This window comes from Hippopotamus amphibius, chromosome 2 (genome assembly GCF_030028045.1).
Source record: "Hippopotamus amphibius kiboko isolate mHipAmp2 chromosome 2, mHipAmp2.hap2, whole genome shotgun sequence".
In the NCBI taxonomy this organism is placed as follows: domain Eukaryota; kingdom Metazoa; phylum Chordata; class Mammalia; order Artiodactyla; family Hippopotamidae; genus Hippopotamus; species Hippopotamus amphibius.
The window spans coordinates 159,861,164-159,883,374 of record NC_080187.1 but is presented as its reverse complement, the minus strand read 5'-3'; the positions used below and the strand labels follow the sequence as shown (position 1 = coordinate 159,883,374).

Genomic DNA, 22,211 nt, shown 5'->3' with positions numbered 1-22,211 from the left:
TAGGAAAAATATATAGTGTTTACATTATTATGGTCATGTAATGCTAATGTATCACAAGTAATACATGTAATATATTTTGATTATTTTCCTTTCCCCTTCCCCTGCATAGCCTTTTGCTTTCTTATTTACTTGTTGCTTGGTTTTCTGTGTGTTTGTTATTGATTTAATCCCTTATTGATTCAAACTCTCATCATTTATTTGAATCTCTTCTCAAACTCCTCTTTCTTGAATAGATTGCTCCTGGAGTTTCCTTAATGCTGTCAACTTTGAATGGTTTTTCTTTATGTCTGGTGTATAGCTATTATCCTGTGATTTTTCTCACCATGACCTTGGTTATTCTTTTCATTTCTTTCATACTTTACTCCCACATTTTGGTGGAGCACATTCTCTGCTAGCTTCCTGAGAAAGAATGTAGGTATGGGGCAAGGTGATTTTTTTCTTAGCCCTATTTATTCCTGTATATATAAAGAAAAACTTTGTAGAACATTGCTAATACATATTTTTCCTGTGCTTCGAGAGCTATAATATGATCTTAGCCTATGAGAACTAAGACTGCAGACCGTACTATATGTGCTGAGCCTTTAAGTGTGGCTTTGCATTCTGCTGTTTATTTTGATTTTTTGGCAAACAGTTTTGACCAAGTTAGTGACTAGAGATGTGCAAGTGATATTGCTGAACTATAAAAAATGAAAAAATAGTATCACACTGGATATTAACATGAAGTTATATTGGTGACTTCTTGTGCCTTGCTGGAAAGGTTGAGGAAACAGGATCAACAGGTTTAGCATTTTTAAACATCTCTTGGTATTATGAAGGGTATTATATGCATCACTGTGGTTTGTAGCTAACAAAGCAATGTAGATGTGCAATAATTTCAGGAAATTTGAAGAAAATGAAAAATCATTGCCAGAATGTGCTGTTGGGACTGCATCTCCATGGGAGTTATATAATGCTGAATCAGTAACTCTGATTCAGTTACTCTTTTCCAGGGACACATTTTCTGTCCTAATTGGGGTACATATAATTATTTTGCTTTTCCTTTCCTTTTACGATTCTCCACTTCTCTAACTTTTATTAGGCATATGTTAGAGTGTCTTATTTTATCTTCCGTGTTACTTCTTTCTTTCATATTTTAAAACTCTTATTTTGTGCAGCATTCTGGGGAATTTCTTCCCTTCTGCCTCCAAATCATTAGTTCTCAGCTTTATTTTCTAGTTTTTACTTCATCTATAGAGTTTCACCTTCAATTTACATTTCCCACTTCTAAACAATTTCTGCTTGGTTCTTTTTTATATCTATCTATGCTTCTTTAAAAACTGCCTGCTCTTATTTAATGGGTAGTGTTGATTTATCTGTATGGCAATTTAAAAATTATACCTATTTTGAAGCTTGATTTCAGATTGCTTAGTTTTCTCTAGTTGTTCGAGTATGAATCTCCACTGCTCTTTTGTGTGCCTGTAGTGCTTTTCCTTATGGTAAATTCTTTCATATATGTTATAGTTTTTTGTGACGATGAGCTTATTTTCAAAAGAAATTATCATATAAAGGAATCTAGCTTTTGACCTACTTTCCCTGCACCCCCCCCCCCCTTTAAATTTCCAGCTAGACTCTGTGGTCCCAGGTTTCAAACCAGTTTTATATTAACTGATTGGCTGAAGTACAAGCTTGGATTCCTTGCCCCACCGTGGTATAGGCTTTTGGTTTTTATCTTAGGTAGTTAACTTTTCTACCTAATTTGATAGGTGTCCTATGTCTGGCTCAGATATTGGGCAGGTGGTTGGAAAAAGGGGAACATCTGCACAGTTGAACCCTAACTGTGTTTTTTTTTAAAGCTCTTTATTGGAATATAATTGCTTTACACTGTTGTGCCAGTTTTTACTGTGCAATAAAGTGAATCATCTGTATTTATACATATATCCCCATGTCCCCTCCCTCCAGCGACTCTCTCCCACTCTCCCTATCCCATCCCTCTAAGTCATCACCCATCATCAAGTTGATGTCCCTATTTTATGCAGCAGTTTCCTACTAGCTATCTGTTATGCATTTGGTAGTGTATATATGTCAATTCTGTTTTCTCGCTTCATCCCAGTTTCCCCTTCGCCCCCCCACCCCGTGTCCTCAAGTCCATTCTCTACATCTGCTTTTTTATTCTTCCCCTGTTGCTGGGTTCATCAAGAACATTTTTTTACATTCCATATATATGAGTTAACATATGGTATTTGTTTGTCTCTTTCTGGCTTACTTTGTCCTTTATGACAGACTCCAGGTCTATCCATCTCACTGCAGATAACTCAATTTCATTCCTTCTTATGGCTGAGTAATATTCCATTGTATTTATGTGCCACATCTTCTGTATCCATTCATCTGTTGATGGGCATTTTGGTTGCTTCCATGTCCTGGCTATTGTAAATAGTGCTGCAGTGAACATTGTGGTACATGTTTCTTTTTGGATTATGGTTTTCTCAGGGTATATGCCCAGGAGTGGGATTGCTGGGTCATATGGTAGTTCTATTTTTACTTTTTTAAGAAACCTCCATACTGTTTTCCATAGTGGCTATTCCAATATGCATTCCCACCAACAGTGCAGGAGGGTTCCTTTTTCTCTGCACCCTCTCCAGCATTTAATGTTTCTAGATTTTTTTGATGTTGGCCATTCTGACCAGTGAGGTGGTACCTCTTTGTGGCTTTGACTTGCATTTCTCTGATGATTAGTGATGTTGAGTATCTTTTCATGTGTTTGTTAGCCATCTGCATGTCTTCTTTGGAGAAATGTCTATTTAGGTCTTCCACCCATTTGTGGATGGGGTTATTTGCTTTTTTGGTATTAAGCTGCATGAGCTGCTTGTATATTTTGGAGATTAATCCTTTGTCTGTTGCTTTGTTGGCAGGTATTTTCTCCCATTCTGAGGGTTGTCTTCTTGTCTCGTTTATAATTTCTTTTGCTGTGCAAAAGCTTTTAAGTTTCATTAGGTCCCATTGTTATTTTTGATTTTATTTTCATTATTCTAGGAGCTGAGTCAAAAAGGATCTTGCTTTGATGTATGTCATAGAGAGTTCTGCCTATGTTTTCCTCTGAGAGTTTTACAGTGTTTGACCTTACATTTTCTTTAATCCATTTTGAGTTTATTTTTGTGTATGGTGTTAGGAAGTGTCCTAATTTCATTCTTTTACATGTTGCTATCCAATGTTCCCAGCACCACTTATTAAAGAGGCTGTCTTTTTTCCATTGTATATTCTTGCCTCCTTTGTCAAAGATAAGGTGCCCATACATGCGTGGGTTTATCTCTGGGCTCTCTATTCTGTTCCATTGATTTATATTTCTGTTTTTGTGCCAGTACCATACTGTCTTGATCACTGTGGCCTTGTAGTATCGTTTGAAGTCAGGAAGCCTGATTCCACCAACTCCGTCTTTCCTTCTCAAGATCGCTTTGGCTATTTGGGGTCTTTTGCGTTTCCATACAAATCGTAAGATTTCTTGCTCTAGTTCTGTGAAAAATGCCATTGGTAACTTGATAGGGATTGTATTGAATCTGTAAATTGCTTTGGGTAGTATAGTCATTTTCACAATGTTGATTCTTCTAATCCAAAAGCATGTCCCTCCATCTGTTTGTATCATCTTTGATTTCTTTCATCAGTGTCTGATAGTTTTCTGCATACAGGTCTTCTGCCTCTTTAGGCAAGTTTATTCCTAGGTATTTTATTCTTTTTGTTGCAGTGATAATTGGGATTGTTTCCTTAATTTTTTGATCTTTTGTTGTTAGTGTATAGGAATACTAGAGATTTCTGTGCATTAATTTTGTATCCTGCTACTTTAGTAAACTCATAGATTAGTGCGAGCAGTTTTCTGGAAGCTTCTTTAGGGTTTTTTGTGTATAATATCATGATATCTGCAAAGAGTGACAGTTTTACTTGTTCTTTTCCAATTTGGATTCCATTTATTTGTTTTCTTCTCTGATTGCTGTGGCTAAAACTTTCAAAACTATGTTGAATAATAATGGTGACAGTGGGCACCCTTGTCTTGTTCCTGTTCTTAGAGGGAATGCTTTCAGTTTTTCACAATTTAGAATGATGTTGACTGTTGGTTTGTCATATATGGCTTTTATTATGTTGAGGTAACTTCCTTCTGTGTCCACTTTCTGGAGAGTTTTTATCATAAATCGATGTTGAATTTTGTCAAAAGCTTTTTCTGCATCTATTGAGATGATCATATGGTTTTTATCCTTCAATTTGTTGATATGATGTATCACATTGATTGATTTGCATATACTGAAGAATCCTTGCATCCCAGGGATAACCCCCACTTGATCATGGTGGATGATCTTTTTCGTGTGCTGTTGGATTCTGTTAGTTAGGATTTTGTTGAGGATTTTTGCATCTATATTCATCAGTGACATGGGCCTGTAATTTTCTTTTTTTGTGACTTCTTTGTCTGGTTTTGGTATTAGGGTGATGGTGGCCTCATAGAATGAGTTTGGGAGTGTTCTTCCTTCTGCAATATTTTGGAAGAGTTTGAGAAGGATAGGTGTTAACTCTTCTCTAAATGTTTGATAGAATTCACCTGTGAAGCCATCTGGCCCTGGGCTTTTGTTTGTTGGGAGGTTTTTAATCACACTCTCAATTTCAGTGCTTGTGATTGGTCTGTTCATATTTTCTTTTTCTTCCTGGATTAGTCTTGGAAGATTGTACTTTTCTAAGAATGTATCCACTTCTTCCAGGTTATCCAATTTATTGGTGTATAGTTGCTTGTAGTAGTCTCTCATGATCTTTTGTATTTCTGTGGTGTCCGTTGTTACTTCTCCTTTTTAATTTCTAACTCTGTTGATTTGCATCTTCTCCCTTTTTTTCCTGATGAGTCTGGCTAATGGTTTATCAATTTTGTTTATCTTCTCAAAGAACCAGCTTTTAGTTTTATTTATCTTTGGTATTGATTCCTTCATTTCTTCTTCATTTATTTCTGATCTGATATTTATGATTTCTTTCCTTCTGCTCACTTTGGGGTTTTTTTGTTCTTCTTTTGCTAATTCTTTTAGGTATAAGGTTAGGTTGTTTAGTCGATATTTTTTTTGTTTCTAGAGGTAGGATTGTATTGCTATAAACGTCCCTCTTTGAACTGCTTTTGCTGCGTCCCATAGGTTTTGGGTTGTTGTGTTTTCACTGTCATTTGTTTCTAGATATTTTTTGATTTCTTCTTTGATTTCTTCAGTGATTTCTTGGTTGTTTAATAGTGTCTTGTTTAGCCTCCACGTGTTTGTATTTTTTACAGTTTTTTTCCTGTGATTGATACCGTCTCATGGCACTGTGATCAGAAAAGATGCTTGATACAATTTCAGTATTCTTGAATTTACCGAGGCTTGATTTGTGACCCAAGATGTGATCTATCCTGGAGAATGTTCCATGTGCACTTGAAAAGAAGTGTATTCTGTAGTTTTTGGATGGAATGTCCTACAAATATCAATTAAGTCAAGATGGTCTGATGTCTCATTTAAAGCTTGTGTTTCCTTATTTATTTTCTGTTTGGATGATCTGTCCATTGATGTAAGTGGGGTGTTAAAGTCTCCTCCTATTATTGTGTTACTGTCAATGTCCCCTTTTATGGCTGTTAGCATTTGCCTTATGTTGAGATGCTCCTATGTTGGGTACATAGATATTTACAATTATTATATGTTCTTCTTGGATGGATCCCTTGATCATTATGTAGTGTCCTTCCTTGTCTCTTATAAAAGTCTTTACTTTCAAGTCTAATTTGTCTGATATGAGTATTGCTACTCCAGCTTTCTTTTGACTTCCATTTGCATGGAATATCTTTTTCCATCCCCTTACTTTCAGTCTGTATGTGTCCCTTGGTCTGAAGTGGGTTTCTTGTAGACAGCATATATAGGGGTCTTGTTTTTGTATCCATTCAGCCAGTCTGTGTCTTTTGGTTGGAGCATTTAATCCTTTTACATTTAAGGTGATTATTGACAGGTATGTTCCTATTACCATTTTCTTAATTGTTTTGGGTTTGTTTTGTAGGCCTTTTGCTTCTCTTGTGTTTACTTCCTAGAAGAGTTCCTTTAGCAGTTGTTGTAAGGCTGATTTGGTGGTGCTGAATTCTCTTAACTTTTGCTTGTCTGTTAAGCTTTTGATTTCTCCATTGAATCTGAATGAGAATCTTGCTGGGTAGAGTATTCTTGGCTGTAGGTTTTTCTCTTTCAGGACTTTCAGTATCTCCTGCTACTCCCTTCTGGCCTGAGGAGTTTCTGCAGAAAGATCCGCTGTTATCCTTATTTATTTTCCCTAATATGTTATTTGTTGCTTTTCTCTTGCTGCTTTTAATATTTTTTCTTTGTGTTTCATTTTTGTTAGTTTGATTAATATGTGCCTCGGTATGTTTCTCCTTGGGTTTATTCTGTACAGGACTCTCTGTACTTCTTGGACTTGATTAACTATTTCCTTTCCCATGTTGGGGAAGTTTTCCAGTATGACCTCTTAAAATATTTTCTCAGACCCTTTCTTTTTTCCTTCTTCTTCTGGGATGCCTATGATTCAAATGTTGGTACATTTCATGTTATCTCTGAGACTGTCTTCCATTCTTTTTATTTTTTTTTTCTTTTTCCTGCTTGGTGGCAGTTACTTCCCCCATTCTATCTTCCAACTCACTTACTTGTTCTTCTGCCTCAGTTATTCTGCTGTTTATACCATCCAGAGTATTTTTAATTTCAGTTATTTTTTTGTTCATTACTCTTTGCTCTTTAGTACTTCTAGGTCCTTATTAAATGTTTCCTGTTTTTTCTCTATTTTGTTTTCGAGATTTTGGATCATCTTTACTATCATTACTCTCAGTTCTCTTTCAGGCAGTTTCCCAATTTTTTCCTCATTTATTTGGTCTTGTGGGTTTTTGTCTTGCTCCTTTGCCTGCAAGGTGTTTCTTTGTTTTCTCATTTTGTCTTATATATAGTATTTGCTATCTCCTCTCCCTATGCTGCCTAGTAGTAATTTCTCTTGTCTCTGTTCTGTTTGGCTTGAGGTATCAAGTGGTGGAGCTTGCTGGCCTATGGTTGTATTTGGAGCTTGATGTTGAGAATGAGAATTCTGGGGGACATTTGCTGATTAATATTCCATGGGATCGGGAGTTCTCTGGTGGTCCAACATCCTGGACTCTGCTCTGCTCTCTCAGAGGTCCAGATTTGACTTCCGGCCAGGGCACCAAGACCCTGGAAGCTGCACAGCATGGAGAAAAAGGAGGTAGAAGAAGATCAAAGGAGAAAAGGGGGGAAAAGGGGGGAAGAAGGGGAAATGACAGACAGATCCCCAAGACTGGTGGTAAAAGCAACTCTAATATGTCAAAATCACACAAGGAGATGTGCACACTTGCACTTGCAAAATGAGAAGATGAAAAGAAACCAAAGAGAAGAGGAAAAGAGAGAGCAAAGAAAAGAAAGAAGGGAGTACTCATGCAAATTACAAGCAAATCCACATACAAATATATACAGTAAAGATTAAACTAACAATTACCTAAAACCAGAAGCAAATAATCATACTGAGAAGTCCTCCGGCCCTTCTAGGTAGGGCTCTGCACCTGCTTTGAGGAGGACTGTGGCGAGCTCAGACTGTGATCTGGTGTTAGTCCTGTGTGTATTTGTCCCCACAGTCCCCAGTTGCCCCCACAGTCCCCAGTTGCCCCCTATGTCTGCAGTCTCTATTGTAGAAACACTCATCTGTTCAGGTGATCCACAGATGCAGGGTCTGTCAAGCCTATTGTGGGTATTAAGTCTGCTCCTCCTGTGGCTGTTTCTCTTTCTCGTCTTTGGTCCTGCAGTCCTCGGGAATCCGTTTTGGTTTTGGTCCCTTCTTTGCGTGTGGGTTACTCTCTAGAGTCAGTTCCCTGCCCAGGCAAGAGGGGGCGAAAGAGGGTGATTGGGGCTCACTTGCAACTTCAGGTCAGGGAGAGGGAGAGATACAACTGTCTAATTGAAATTTGTGGGCGTGTTTATAGCAGCAGAGGTCAGCATGAGCCTGAGGTGTGCTGTGCTTTCTCCCAGGGAAGTTGGTCCTGAATGCGGGACCCTTCGTGTTGGTGGGCTTTACCTACTGCCCAGAGGGTGTGGCCTATGTTTTGCCTTACAAGCAAGTGGCAGCAGGCTTTGGGGCCCAGGGTACAGGGTGGCAGGCAGGCTTTTCGATCCAGCAGCCACGGGTCGCACGGCTCTGCAGCATGTGAGTTCGCGGAGAGGGAAGCTCCTCCCAAGCACTCTGAAGCAAAGGTCCCCTGCCTCTCCATCTGGCCCAGGATTTTCCCCAAACTCCTTCCCAGCTAGCTGGCACACCTGCCCCCCAGGCTGTTCTCATGCAGCCAGCCCCAGCTCTCTCCCTGGTGTCTGTTCTCCAAAGCCCAAGCCTCGGCACCCAGCCCCCACCGCCGCCATGGGTGAGCAGATAAGCTTCTCTGGTTGGGGAGTGCTGCCTGAATCCTCCATGCAGGGATGTATCTGCCTTGCCCTCTGCACACCTGCTATTGCTCTCTCTTCTGGGGGCTCCGAAGCTCCCCCTGTCCTTCCCCACCAGTGAGGCGGCTCCCCAGTATGTGGGATCCTCCCCCCTGCCACAGTTCCCTCCCAGAGGGGCTGGTCTCCTCAGGATTCCTTTGTCTCTTTTTTTCCCCTTCTTTCCTTTGCGCTACCCAATTACGTGGGAATTCTCTTGCCTCTTTGGAGGTCTCAGGTCTCCTGTCAGCATTCGGAAGGTGTTCTGCAGGAGCCACTCCACAGGTAGATGTGTTTTTTGATGTTTTTATGGGGAGTAAGGTGATCTCCACATTCTACTCCTCCACCATCTTTTTCGAGGTTCCCTGAACCCTAACCTTTAAGACTGTTTGGTCTGAGCATTCCTGTGGACTAGATGACTTCAAGTCCCACCCTCTGTTACGGTTTGATTTTGACGTGTGGATATTTCTTGTTCTTCCTTTTGAGCTTATCTATGTTTTTAAAAACATATTTAAAAAATATTTAACTGAGTATTTCAAAGTTTGGAATGGTAGTTAACAGGAGGCATTTCAGCAAATGTTTAATTATTTCAGCTGGAATGGGATTTGAATTTGCAGTTCCTCAAAATAAAGAGACAAAAAAGAAAATGGTTGTGGGACCTGACCTATGACAAATTATCATTTCACCTCAGTGAAAGATTACAAACGTACTTATTTCTTTCACTGATATGAAGAGTTGTTTATTAAAATAATTTTTTAAAGTTTGTGAAGTAGTATAAAATTTACCTAAATTTGTTGGTGCAAGCAAGTATATAGTTATTCACGTATTAAATGGTGAAATGTGTTGAAATTTTGAGACATTGTAGTATAGTCATTGTCACTATTTCTGCTTATGATTCTTCTAAATCACCATCTTTGTTAATTGAGACAATTATTGTGCATATACAAAGAATTATGACTGTTCTACAAATGAGAACCATCTCCAGCAAATACATGTCCTTTAAGCTAAAATTAGGGAGTATTTCACATTCATATAGTTATGGCTCCAACAAATGATAGACTTGGTTACTTACACTGCAAGTCTGTAGCAGTAACTAACTAGGATGTTGCTTCAGGGTGCAACAGATGGCCTGTAAGTGGTTTGGTGAAGCAAATGTTTGCTAAAGGTGATGGAGTATACCTATCTAGTTTCCCGTATGCACCAGGTCATTGGTAACATAAAGTCTTAGGTTCAGGAAGTTGTTAAATTTGTCAGGAAGTAATTCCAAAGCATTTTAATAAATAAAGTACATATCCCTCAGCGGATAACGTTTTCTTTTCAGTTCCTACATGCTAAGATGAAAATTTTAGGCTTTTCTCTAAATGATGTGCAGCACAGAATCCATGTGAGGTGTGTCGGTATATATTCGTGAAAGATGTGCAGTATTTGTTACGTGGTATATTTGTTGTGTGTATATGTGAATCAGGCATGAGACTGATGAGATTTTGATAACATTCTGTTATAAAATGGAATACTCATTGCTGGTTCTGTGAAAGTAAATGATAGTACATATACTTTTTTATTTTATAATACATATTTTAAACTATTTGTTATGGAAAATTGCAAACGTACAAGAGTGGAGAAACAGAATAATGAACTGCATGTACTCATAACCCAGCTTCAGCAGTTATCCTTCACAGTTCATGTTAGTTAATCTTGTTTCATCTACACTCCCATATTCTGCCTGCCCTGTGAATCGTGCTCTCCTACCCACCATCTCTACCCCAACTCCTAGCCCAGAATAATATGTTTTATTAGTCATTATTAGTTAGTGTTACTTCCACCAGAAGGCTTATAATGTTTGATTGCTCTTTTATAATAGTTTTGATATTTATGACAAGATAAGTTTCAGTTTTTGGTTTTTCTTTATTTTCTACACAGTTTATAAAAGGGTTTCTTATACAATTAGTAGTGTAAAATGTTAGGTTATTCATACAGCCATTTTGCAATAATATGATTATAGTATAAGTCAACACATCATAGAAATGCAGTTTCTTAAAAGAAATAAAATCCTTATTTTTTAAAATGGAAGAGCATTGTCTTTTGGAAAATGTCTTAAAAAATTAACAGCACACGTTGCATACTTTAGTACTTTGGAACACTGTACAGTTGTATTACTATTAATTTTGTGAGTAGTATCTTTAACTCAGTTGATTTGCCATCTTGAGACTTTTTAAAAAATAACTTTCCTGAAACAGATTTTTAGTGAACATATACTTCTAGATCCTAAGAAACTCTTTATGGTGTGGTGAACAAAAGAGATAGTACAAACTATAATTTATAGTTGACATTATCTTATTATTTTAAATGCAGGAAAATAAAATGATTTATTGAAGGAAATTTCTCTATATAGTTGACTTCTTATATTTTTCCCTTTCATATTGTATTTTATTTTATAGTAACTATGGATTGTCTATGATCATATTCTTATTGCATACTTTTCACTAACAAAAACATTTATTAAGAATGACTTTTGAGAAGTTACATGAGATTTTGTAGGTCCTCAGATAAATGAAGCTAATGGCTGACTTTCTTAATATTGAACAAGAAATTAGAGCTGGAAGCCTAACATTTATTTTACTTTCTTTAAAGATTTTCTTTCTAGTAATTGTATTTTGCAACCTACAAGCTGCCTTTAACATTACAATTTAAAAAGTGAAGTGCATAGTTTGCATGCAGCAAGCACACTGTCCACTGGGAATGATTAGGTACTGTAATTTTAGCAAATTGCATAGATAAACATTATATTAATTATACAATGTACAAATTGCTATTAAGTATTCAAAATACAAACTAATACAACATGGTAAATCAACTATTTCAATTTAAAAAAGGAAAAAAATTAATACTAAAAAAGTATTCAAAATGCAAAATTATTACTGTTACTAGAGTATATTGATCTTATTTGTTAGTGTCCTTGTTACTACTTATTTAACTATATAAACTATAGAGAATTATTAAACAGCTTTTTGATAAAATCTGTTAGAAAGCATTATGATGCATGATGAATTAATTAAGAACCTATATGATTATTTTTACTTTATTTTAGAAAGACGTTTTCTGACAACTGCTCTTTTATTTGATTTCAAGTGGCTGCTCATACCAGTTGTCATTGTAGATCGGTTTAACTTGATCTAATACCTTTTTACCTTTGATTTGCCAAGAACTTCAGTTGGTTGTGTGGAAATTGTAAGCCTTTGTGTGAAGGAGTGTGTCATTGCATCAGAACTTGGCAATCACATGAATCTTCAGAAAACAGGCTGTTTGTTCCCTAGAGAAAATATTCTATAAGATGACTGTTTTTATATTCTGTTCTATGCTAGATTAAGTGATTTAGTTTAGTTTGGCCTAGGGCAAAACGTTTCAGGATATTTTAGAAAATCCTGTATCTCATTAACCCTCTGAAAATAATACTACTTTTAAAGTTTTACTTTTTAAAATTTTATCAGTAGGCAATGCAATACCAGATTCATTCTCACAGTGTCATTTGTAACTGGCACTGAAAGCTATTGCAGTGTTCCATCTGGCATATGCAATGTTCTAGATTTTGAAAATCTGAAAGCCATATATTTTAAATACTAAATGTATATTTCATCCTAATGTGATGCCCTTCCATGATTTTAAATGATGGGAAGTAATTTGTCTTTTTTGATAGTAATTTCTATTGTAAACTTTTAAACATTAGAATCTGGACATTAAGACTATTGTAAGTAGTGCCTAATTGAACAAAGAAATGTGATTGTTTTAAGAGATACATGCTTTTTTCTCAGGAAACTTGTTCATTTTAAACCTTTCTATTCTAAATAAATAAATAAATAAATAAATAAACCTTTCTATTCTAAAAATGTTTTGCCATATATTAGTTCAATTAGAACTTTTCACTCTACATAAACCAAGCAAGCAAGCAAACAGCTGTAACAAAGTATAATTATAAAAGTTAATTAGGCAATAATTATTTTTTCAAAGTTTCAAGGGAGTCATAAAGATTACTTTCTTTCTATTCATTTTGAATCTCTCAGATGTAATGTGGCTTCCTTCAAAGTTTCTTGTTAAATTCTAAGGTTAGTAATAAATATTTGATTATTAACTTAAAAATAATACATGCACAATGGTTAAAAAAAAATCAAATTATACAGATAGATATAAAATGAAATAGAAATACTTCTTTCCCTCATCCTCTCAGTCTCCCTACCTCAACTCTTAGGCCCTTTCTTCAGAGTAACCACTGGTAATAGTTTCCTGTGTGTATCCTATTCAAGCATGTATGCATATGTAAGTGTAATTTTACATTTTTTTCTGTCTTTAATTTATCCAGGTTCTGTACCTGTGTTGTTTTAGCTAAAGGTTTATTTTGGGTAGGAAATTTATTTGCGTTACCTGTTTATTTTATATTTAACTCCTAGAACAGTGACTGACACATAATACATAGGTGCTTAACAACTACTTGTTGAGAGAATCTTCCATATCTGTCTATCCACCTGTCTGCCCATCAGATACATACTGAATACTTAATGCATGCCAAACACCCTTCTAAGGATACAGAAGAAAGAGAAAAGCAAGGGCTGTGGCTGACTATAACTTCCATATACATAATTGGCTGACGTATGTCAAAAACAGTGAAATAAAACCTACACTGATGGGTTTCATGAAGGTAGTAGCACAGGTAATGTGATGAGAGAGGAGTTTCTGCTTTAGACAGGATGGCCAGGCGAAACCTTTTTGAAGAGATAAATTTTGAGCAAGGCCTAAATGATGAGAAAAAATGGTTTCGAAATCTAGAGAATTCTAGGCAGACGGAATAGCAAGTATATAAGTTTTGAGGAAAGAATAGGTTTGCTGAACTCAAGAAACAAAAAGAAGTTCAGTATGACTAGAGCATGAGTGTTTCTCATAAAATAAATATTGCTTCAGTGTGTATCTGTGTACATAAATATATGTTCTACATATTTTTAAAAGACTTTTAGTAGTGGACCTGAGGGGTCAAATAGTATATGCATTTAAAATTTTGATACCTATGGCACGGGGCTGCTTTTATCCTTTCTCCCTAAACCTTTTCTTGCTTTCTCATGCTGTGGAGAGCTTGGGTTGTCTGGAGCTTGGTACGGAGTGGGCTGTGATGTTAAATAGTCAGTGAAACAAATTCTTTTTGTGAGAGAATGTGCCAGGAACTGTGAATATTTGAGAGACTTTTATAAGATGAAAATCCGGCAGTAGAAGATACGCATATGTTGTATATATTGAGTTATGTGATAAAATATTTGGCTCTCAGAAATGCAGTGCTCTCCTTTGGCCATTTAATGAAACCATTCCACTGCAGAAATTATCAACATTTCTCAGTCTAGAAAATCCAAAATTTGGCATAGTTATAGGTGGATATAATTGGAATTATAATTGGATATGAGGCAGTATTATAAATGATTCCTAGTTTGACACTTTGGATTCAAATTATACAAATTTGTGATTAAGCTAAGGAGGCATTATGAAAAAAAATGTCATTAAACAAAGTCAGCCGAGCACCTTTGCCATATGTGGCTTTTGTGGAGGAAGATAGAAGGGTATCTCCTATTTAAAATAAGTTTTACTAGGTGTTACATTGGGGAATGAAATCCTATCTTTATATGCCTTTCTCTCAAAAAAGCATTGTTTAATTTTGAAGAATAAATGTCAGAATTATAATTTTTTTAGGCAGATTAGAAATTTTAGACTGGTCAAAGAACAAATTTTGTTTCATCAAGTGTTTTACTGCTGAGTAAACAAGGAGAGTCAAGTTCCGTTTGAGAGCATAGAAATGTTTGTTTAATTTTTTTCAATCTCCATTTTTTGATAGGGTGAAAGTAGGAAATTTAGGCAGATATATTCAGATTCCAGTGTATTTAGAAAGAACGAGGTATGTTTTTTCCCCTGACTATTAATTTCTTCTTTTTTCACTTCTTTTGGGAATTAAAAACAACTTGGAGGAATGAGGTTAGGAATCTGTGATGGAGAAGATTTTAGTTTAACAGATGCTAATATGGTATGTTCTGTCTATTGTAGTAAAGATTTTATTTTTCTTTTTTAACGTTGGTAATTTTTTCTAGCACAACTTACAAACGAACTTTTGGTCAATTTTATTTTGCTGCTTGAACCTGGTAACATTAGTAATGATAAAGCAATTAACATATTTTGTCTGTGATGTAAATGACTTAGCACTTTAAGAAGCCTAGTTTATCCAATGTCTACTGTAAAATCATCCTAGTTTTAACGTGAATATATACTTTTTGATTGAAAAGTTCTTTATCAAATTTTAAGGTGAGTGTGAAGAAAGGAATCAGTATTTTATTAGTCTTAATCTTTTGTCCTAAAATGAGTATTGTGTAAAATATGTTGCATGTTTACAAAAATCTTCTATTTCTGTTACAATATGTAGATAGATAAGTTGTAATTATCTGAATCATAACACCTAATTTTTGCTCAACAGTATGCAAATGTGCCATTAAATCTGTTTTTTAAGATTTTTCCAGTTTAATGTCTGAATCCAAATTCATAAAGAGTTGGAAAAATGAGATGTCTGAGCTATAGGATTCACAGGGATTTCATATGAAGCCTATTTAATCAGGATAACACTGTTATTAATATTCATAATGTCAGCTGGAACACAAACGACAGACTATGGGGCCTAAAAATTTTACTTGGTGAATTTATTAAAAGTAGCTTAAAAAATTAATGGAATTTAAGTAAAGTTGGTGAATATGAAAATCTTGTGTTAGCAGAAAAAAAAATCTCAATTGGAACTTTCTTTAAGACCATTTTGCAGTGATGTCTTTTGACAGATTTCATTGGTACTTAAAGAGGAAAGATGCATGAATGGTCATTTAAGAGGATTTAAACACATTGGCACATTAATTTTTACATGAATAATAAGTACTTTCCAAAAGCAATTAACTTACAGTGTACAAGATATGAATTGAAAAATAAGACTGTGACATCAAGGGCATAGCAAATGTGCTGTACATTTTAAACTTAGTGGCAGGACTTTTTAATATTTTGGTTTACTTTATTTTTATAGCTTGCATAGGCCGTGACTTAGAATATAGTTATTTTAATGCATTTGAAAATATAATAGAAAGGAATAATGTTCCCTCCCCCACCAAAAAATATTGGTAGTGTTAAACATTATCCTCTGGAAGTATCTTTTGCATTTATTGGAGATTTGTTTTGCCATTGGTAGTATTTGAGAATATGTTCAATTTTGCAGAAAGTTAAAGGGATGATTCTGAATAGGTTTAGTGCTACAAATATATACGTGCTAACACAGACTTACTGATTATAGCATAACTTAAATGTATAATAAATGTTCCTGAAAGTTTAGTGTAAGAAGTTTAGTTAATATGCATTGAGTAGTATTCAAGTAAATTTGTTCTGAATGTTATCCTAAAAAAGTAAAAAGTTGGGAATGGCTTAAGTAAAACTGAGATGTGTTTTGTTTTGTGTACTACCTGCTATTCTTTATGTTTTAAAATGTGCTTGTAATGATATTATACCAGTGCTCTAGTTTTTATTTCAGTTATTGGAGTTCACTAAAAACAATTAGTTTTAGACCATTTTGTATAGTCACAGTAATACTGAGTATTTTGTTTTATATTCATCAGAGATTACTTTTCTTACAAGTTTTAGTACTTAGAAAAGCATAGCTTAGTTATTATCTCTAATAGTTCAGTTAGGATTTACCAGTGAGAGAATATGGGCATTGGTCTGGCAGTCCAAGTTTCACTTGTAGTTAGTCAGTGTCATATATGAATGATTTAGTTTCATTAGATTTATAGGAATTGCCTGGTATATTTTGGGACTCATATTCAGAACTTGAAATGAGAAAAGCATTAATTACTAGGGTGTGTAGAAATTATCACAATAAGCCATAAGTTAAAATTTTTTGTATAAGGAATGAAATCAAATTGATATGTTGGTTATTATTATTATTATTATTATTTAGTGTCTTTTTAAAAGTTAGGTTTTAGATTGGGGGGACACGTTTTGTTTTGGGCTTTAAGATATTCACTTACATGCCCAGGAGAGGGCAGCATTTTACTATACCAGTCTCATAAAAGAATTAGCTCTGCTTAGACTGTCAATGTTTCTTGTAATTACTCCCAGTATATTTGTTGCTTGCTTATGAATTAACTTGCATTTATGGAACTAAATCATTCCAATCATTTAATTACACCTGAGGAGCTGAACTATAATTGCTTGCTTCCAACTAGGATCTGATATGGCTTGAGCAGTATTAATTTGGTGTTTACTTTTCTGAGTGCTAAAAGCATTAAAATGATTGTGCAATGGGATTACATTTTACTAATTGCTGGCATTCATTAGCTGGGTAAATGATGAGGAAGAGTGACTGTATATTACAGAGGGATAAAATTATGGTTTTAAATAGTATATTACTAAGCACATTAAGGCCTATAAGACATGTTTTAAAATACTCCAGAGGTTATTAAAGACTGTATTTTCTACATGTCTTGCTATATGAATCTCTTATTAAAAGACTGCAATTATTATTAACCTTTTTGGGCAATATGGAGGGAAATGGCTTCATTGACTGGAACATATTTCTTTGATATTAATAACTTCCTATATTTTCAGCTAATCCAAAAGTAAATGAGGAACTTAGAAAAAGATTGCTAACTCCAGATCAACATATTTAGAGAAAATTGGAAAAGGAGAAGCTTACTACAGCTTTATTTGAGGACTTTTTAAAGAACGCAGAGTTGTAGCTGCGAGGTAAATCTAATTTTATTTTCCTTAAAAGCATGCAAAGAAATAAACTTGCATAGCTTTTTTCATATTTATTATAAAAACAAATACAAGAGAGAAATACCAGTAATTCCACAAGTTAATGATAATCTTTTAAAAAAATTAGAATAGCATTTTAAAATTACTTTTACAAGTATGAAATGTTTTATATGAAAATATACATTCAAATCAATAAATTTGAGATTTTGATATAAAGTTATGACAAATAGGATACATTTTTTATTTTTCTTAAATTGCTGAAGTTGTAGTTGGAGAAGACTTAAGTTAAATAAAGTAAATGGTTCCCTAGCCAAATGTCTAGAAGCTTAACCTGAACTGTATTTACTAAAATATAAGTGTGAATGAAAGAACTTTTTTCTGAGAAGAAAGATTTAATTTCACGTTTTGAAATACACAGCTAATTGTCCTATTATAAATGTTTTATAAAACCATTTATCCTGTAAATTCTCTGTTAAACAAAGGTAAGGTTTAGGTGTGTTCTGATATATTGTTTTAAGTTTATTTATCTAGAGTTGGCTTTATTTTAGCTTCAAATCTTGGCGCAAAAACCAGAGACATTGCCAGAGCAAACAAGAAGAGAGGTACAAATGGAGAACTGGTCAAAAGGTAAGGACTTTTAAGGTATTAATACCAAACCCCAGGTGTTGTGCTAGTTTAAGGCACTGAATGAAGTGTGTTTGTTCTAACCAGTATATTAGAGGCAGACAAGCACAAGCGCACACACGTGCGCACACACGTGCACACACACATGCAAGGAAGGAGGCACACACAAAGAGAACCACATTCTGCAAAAGAGATACAGAAAGACACATGGAGAAAGAGACATGCATACACAGAGAAAGGGACGCACACAGAGCAAGAGATATTGAGAGAGAAAAGAAAGCAGACACACAGGGAAAGAGAGAAACACACAAAGTGATAGAGGGGATTGAGAGAAAGACTAGTTGAGAAATGCATACAGAGAGCTGTACTCAGAGAAAGAAACACAAACAGAGAAAGGAGATACAGACACAGGAGGGAGACACTAAACTCAATGAGTAAGACACAGACATATATACATATACGGAGGCACACAGACAGAGAAAGACACATGCATAGATACACACAGAAAGAGACACACATACCAAGAGTCTCAGAGAAGGAGAGATACAAGAGTAAGAGAAACACAGGGAGAAGGAAACAGAGACATACAGGGAACGAGAGAGAGCGGGGGAAGGAGAGGGAGACGGAAGAGACACACTGAGAGAGAGGGACACAGGTGTACATGCAGACATACTCAGAAAGAGACACACAGAGACGAGACACAAAGTTAAAGAGACAGAAGATATACGCATATACAGAGAGAGACAGACATATATGGAGAGGCAGACACATATACACAGAGAAACAGACCAAGACACATACAGGTACAGAGACACATGTAGAGATGCATGCATGCCCAAAGACACACCCAGAGACACCCACAGAGAAACAGTCAGAGGGGGCCTCTCCCTAGAGAGGCAGAGCCACGGAGACTTGCAGAGATGTATAGAGGGAGGCAGAAAAACATGCTTTGAAACAGAGACAGAGACAAGAAAACAGTCAGAGACAAGGAGAGAAACAGAGAAAAGGATGCACACAGATACACACAGGCAGAGGGAGAGAACAGTCAGAGAGAAGTACAGTTTGAAAGACAGGCAGACTGAGAGATGGCCTGTAAAAGGGAGAAATGGTGGGTGGGTGGGTGGATGGATGGTTGGTTGGTTGGATGGATGGTTGGATGGGTGGATGGATGGGTACGTAGGTAGATAAGTAGAGCACATCTGTCTATGTATAGAGCAAGGTAGAGAGAACGCCATAAAGACAGAGGTATAAGAACTGTTAGGTTTTTAGTTGAGGTCTTTTACATCGTCTGGATACAGTTGCAAATCTGAAATTCTTAGAAAACAAATCATTCTGAATATAGTATTATATGTAGTTGAAGATTTAAACCTTTATGGTCATCATTTTTATTCCCCCTAAATTTTTAAAAAATAGAATTATTACCAAAACATCACACACATCTCTCTCTTTTGATTCCTCCTCCTTCAACCAGGCTCTTTCTTCACCATTTATCAACAACACTGTTAGCTTTTTCAGAAGGTTAAAGGCCATTTGGGGGAACTGTTCTATCATCATTAAACTAAATCAGTTAATAGCTATACATTCTTTTCAGGTATAGAAAGATGCTATACTGAGTATACCTTTTTTGATTTCTACATTTGTTTTTGATTTCTACAGTATTATAAATTTTCTTATTGTTTATGCCTGCCATTAGCAACCTTTCTCCTGTTTGTGATTCTAGGCTACTTGTTATGAGTTTAGAATCCAGGTAAACTGATTGCATTGTATATAAGGGAAGAGTAAGTAATACCTGAGTAATGTAGTTTTTAATGCAAAGTTGATAACTTTAGTGAATGGATTTTGTGGCACTTAATTTTAGTCTCCTTTCTTTATATTCAAGTTTGTGATAAGGGTGTATTGGTATGAAGCTGGAAACTGATTTGTTGTAGTTATTTCTTTTCATTTACGTAAATAAGCAAGCAAACATTCTTCTTTTGAAGAACTCAAAGCAGTTGTTACTCAGTTTATGTACAAAATAAGAAAAAAGGAAGTAAATAATGATGCCCTTGTGGCTTATGTTCCCTATTCAGAGGTCACATTACTGTGAAAGCCATGTCGTTCACATTATAGACAAAAGGATCTTTAAGGAACCAAAGGAATTATTTTTAATATATCTAAAGAGTAGAGGCTGTAGAGGAAATATTTCTCATAAATGTAAAATAACCAGGAAAGATGTTAAGGAAGGGAGCAGCTAAAGCTCTAGGACACTTATGGAAAGGAAGGTTTTAAGGCTAAAGACAGATGCATAAATAGTTTGCAGGCGGCACAGACTGTGGTAGACGTGACTGAAACATCATTAAGAAAATTTGCATTTTTACAGACATTTTTTGGGTATTGGGAATAGGAATAAGACATTCCTTTGTATAAAGGGTCTATTAATGAAACATTATTAACAAATGAAGTTAAACAGGTAAATGTAGTATCTTTTAGTTTTGTGATAACTGATATGTTCAAACAGTAAAATCTCACATGGTTATTTCTTTGATATCAAGGTTCATGGGATTTTTCATAAAGCACAGATTGCTTTAAAGCTCTATCTTACATGAGTGTTCATAGGCTGTTCTTGTAAATAGTTATTCTATTTAAAATTATCTTTTTTTTTTAAGGAAACGGAGCTAATTAAAAACTTTCTATTACACTTTGCAGTATCTTACAAGTTTCATTATAGGGCGTGCTAAAGTGGTTATCCTTTTCCTAGCTTTATTTTAGAAACATTGCTGAAATATTTGATGTCAAAGAGTTGATGAGGTAAATAATGTTAACAGGTAAAATGATTTACATTTTTCTTGGTTTTTGTCATTATCTCAGTTTAGAAAATGTAAAGCTGAAGTTGGTGGGTAGGATGAATGAAGACATCTACAAACTGTCCAGGTACCTTGAGGTAGTTAAAAAAAAACGACCCTGAATGAATGAAATTTTAGGTTGTTGGAAGCAATAGGTGAGTGAATAAACGTGTGTTACCCAGCGAGCATTGGTAATATCCTCTGGCTTCATAAGAAGTAAATGATGTTTGGGCCTTTCATGAAAGCTTTCTATTTTTCAGTGTTCTTTTTTAGCCCTGCTTTTTAAGAAAAAAAATGAAATGGCACAGTCAAAGGACATATGTAAAGTTAACCCTCAGAAAGAATCAGTTATTATATGATTGCTTGTTTATCCTTTTTTAGCATTTACTTATTATTTACTTAACTACGTAAGAAAAAAGTCATGCTGGTCAGAAATCTCTTATGAGTAATTATTTGGTATGATAAATTTCTGGATAGTTCTTAAATTTTGGTGATTTTTTTTACATTAGCAGAAACATGGTTTAGTCGTTTTGTAGCGCACAGTAGTGCGTTGGAAATAGTTTCAGTATTATTTATGAATAAATGTCTGCCATAAGTATACATACCTACAATAATATAGGTAAAAATGAGGTCTGTATGCCAGTTAAATTTAGAATATTGCAAAACTTATTTAAATTTAGAACCTTTAGGGGTCAGTGTTCCCTAAGAAAGGTTAAGGAAGGTTACTGGGACTACCCAAATTAAACATTGTCTGCTGTGTTTTAAATATTTCTTACCAATTGAGGGTAAGAAATGGTAGGAATCATACAGCTTGAAGAAGCTTTAGACAAAAACCTTTCAATTTTATGAGTTTCTTTAATATTATTTTTAGGGTTATTAGGAAATACACAGAGCAGTTATTTTCACTTATGTATTATCTCAATTTAGATATGAATCATATTTTTAAAACTATTCTCTTTTAAGCTTAAAAAGTGAGCATGATTCTAAACCATTTTACTCATTTCAAACTTGAGAGAGATGAAAAACCTTCTAGAACTGCTTATGTCAATAAATTTCTTACATGTTGCAGTTTATTGGAGGCTAGCAAATATTTTAAAAAATCTTGTCTTGCTGATTTAAGTAAAACGCAACTGTCCTCTTTATTTCCAAAGGAGACATGATTTTGTTACCATGATTTTTATGATTTTTCTATCAAACAAAAAATAACAAGGACTAAAATCTAGCTAGCAAAAGGTAACTTATGAGTGATTTGTTAGTTTCCTCTTGAGTCAGAATACTATTTAATTTTGCTTGGCATTTGGAACCTGTGTGCTACTATCAACCTCTTTTATTATTGGTTCATTTTTCTTTCTCTCTTTTCACAAAGTATGTGTTCTTTTTACTTTTTGCCCATATATTGTTCTGTAATTGAATTACATCTAAAACTATTGCATGATTTTCAAGTGTTTTATAAGAGCAGACATCTATAGAAACACAATAGGAAAAGAACTAGGAT

The 22,211-nt window shown here is 35.0% G+C and overlaps 1 protein-coding gene across 6 annotated transcripts in view; it reads left to right on the top strand.

Annotated features, from left to right (window-relative positions):
* MIPOL1 (mirror-image polydactyly 1) overlaps positions 1–22,211 on the top strand; it is a 303,368-nt gene that overhangs the window by 43,125 nt on the left and 238,032 nt on the right. For all 6 annotated transcript variants that reach the window (XR_009051220.1, XM_057720561.1, XM_057720558.1 and 3 more), the window contains exons 3-4: positions 17,121–17,258; positions 17,819–17,897. Coding sequence is in view for 5 of the 6 variants with exons in the window: in XM_057720561.1 (XP_057576544.1) it covers positions 17,879–17,897 (19 nt within the window). In the remaining variant the exon portion in view is untranslated. The remainder of the gene's footprint in view (positions 1–17,120; positions 17,259–17,818; positions 17,898–22,211) is intronic.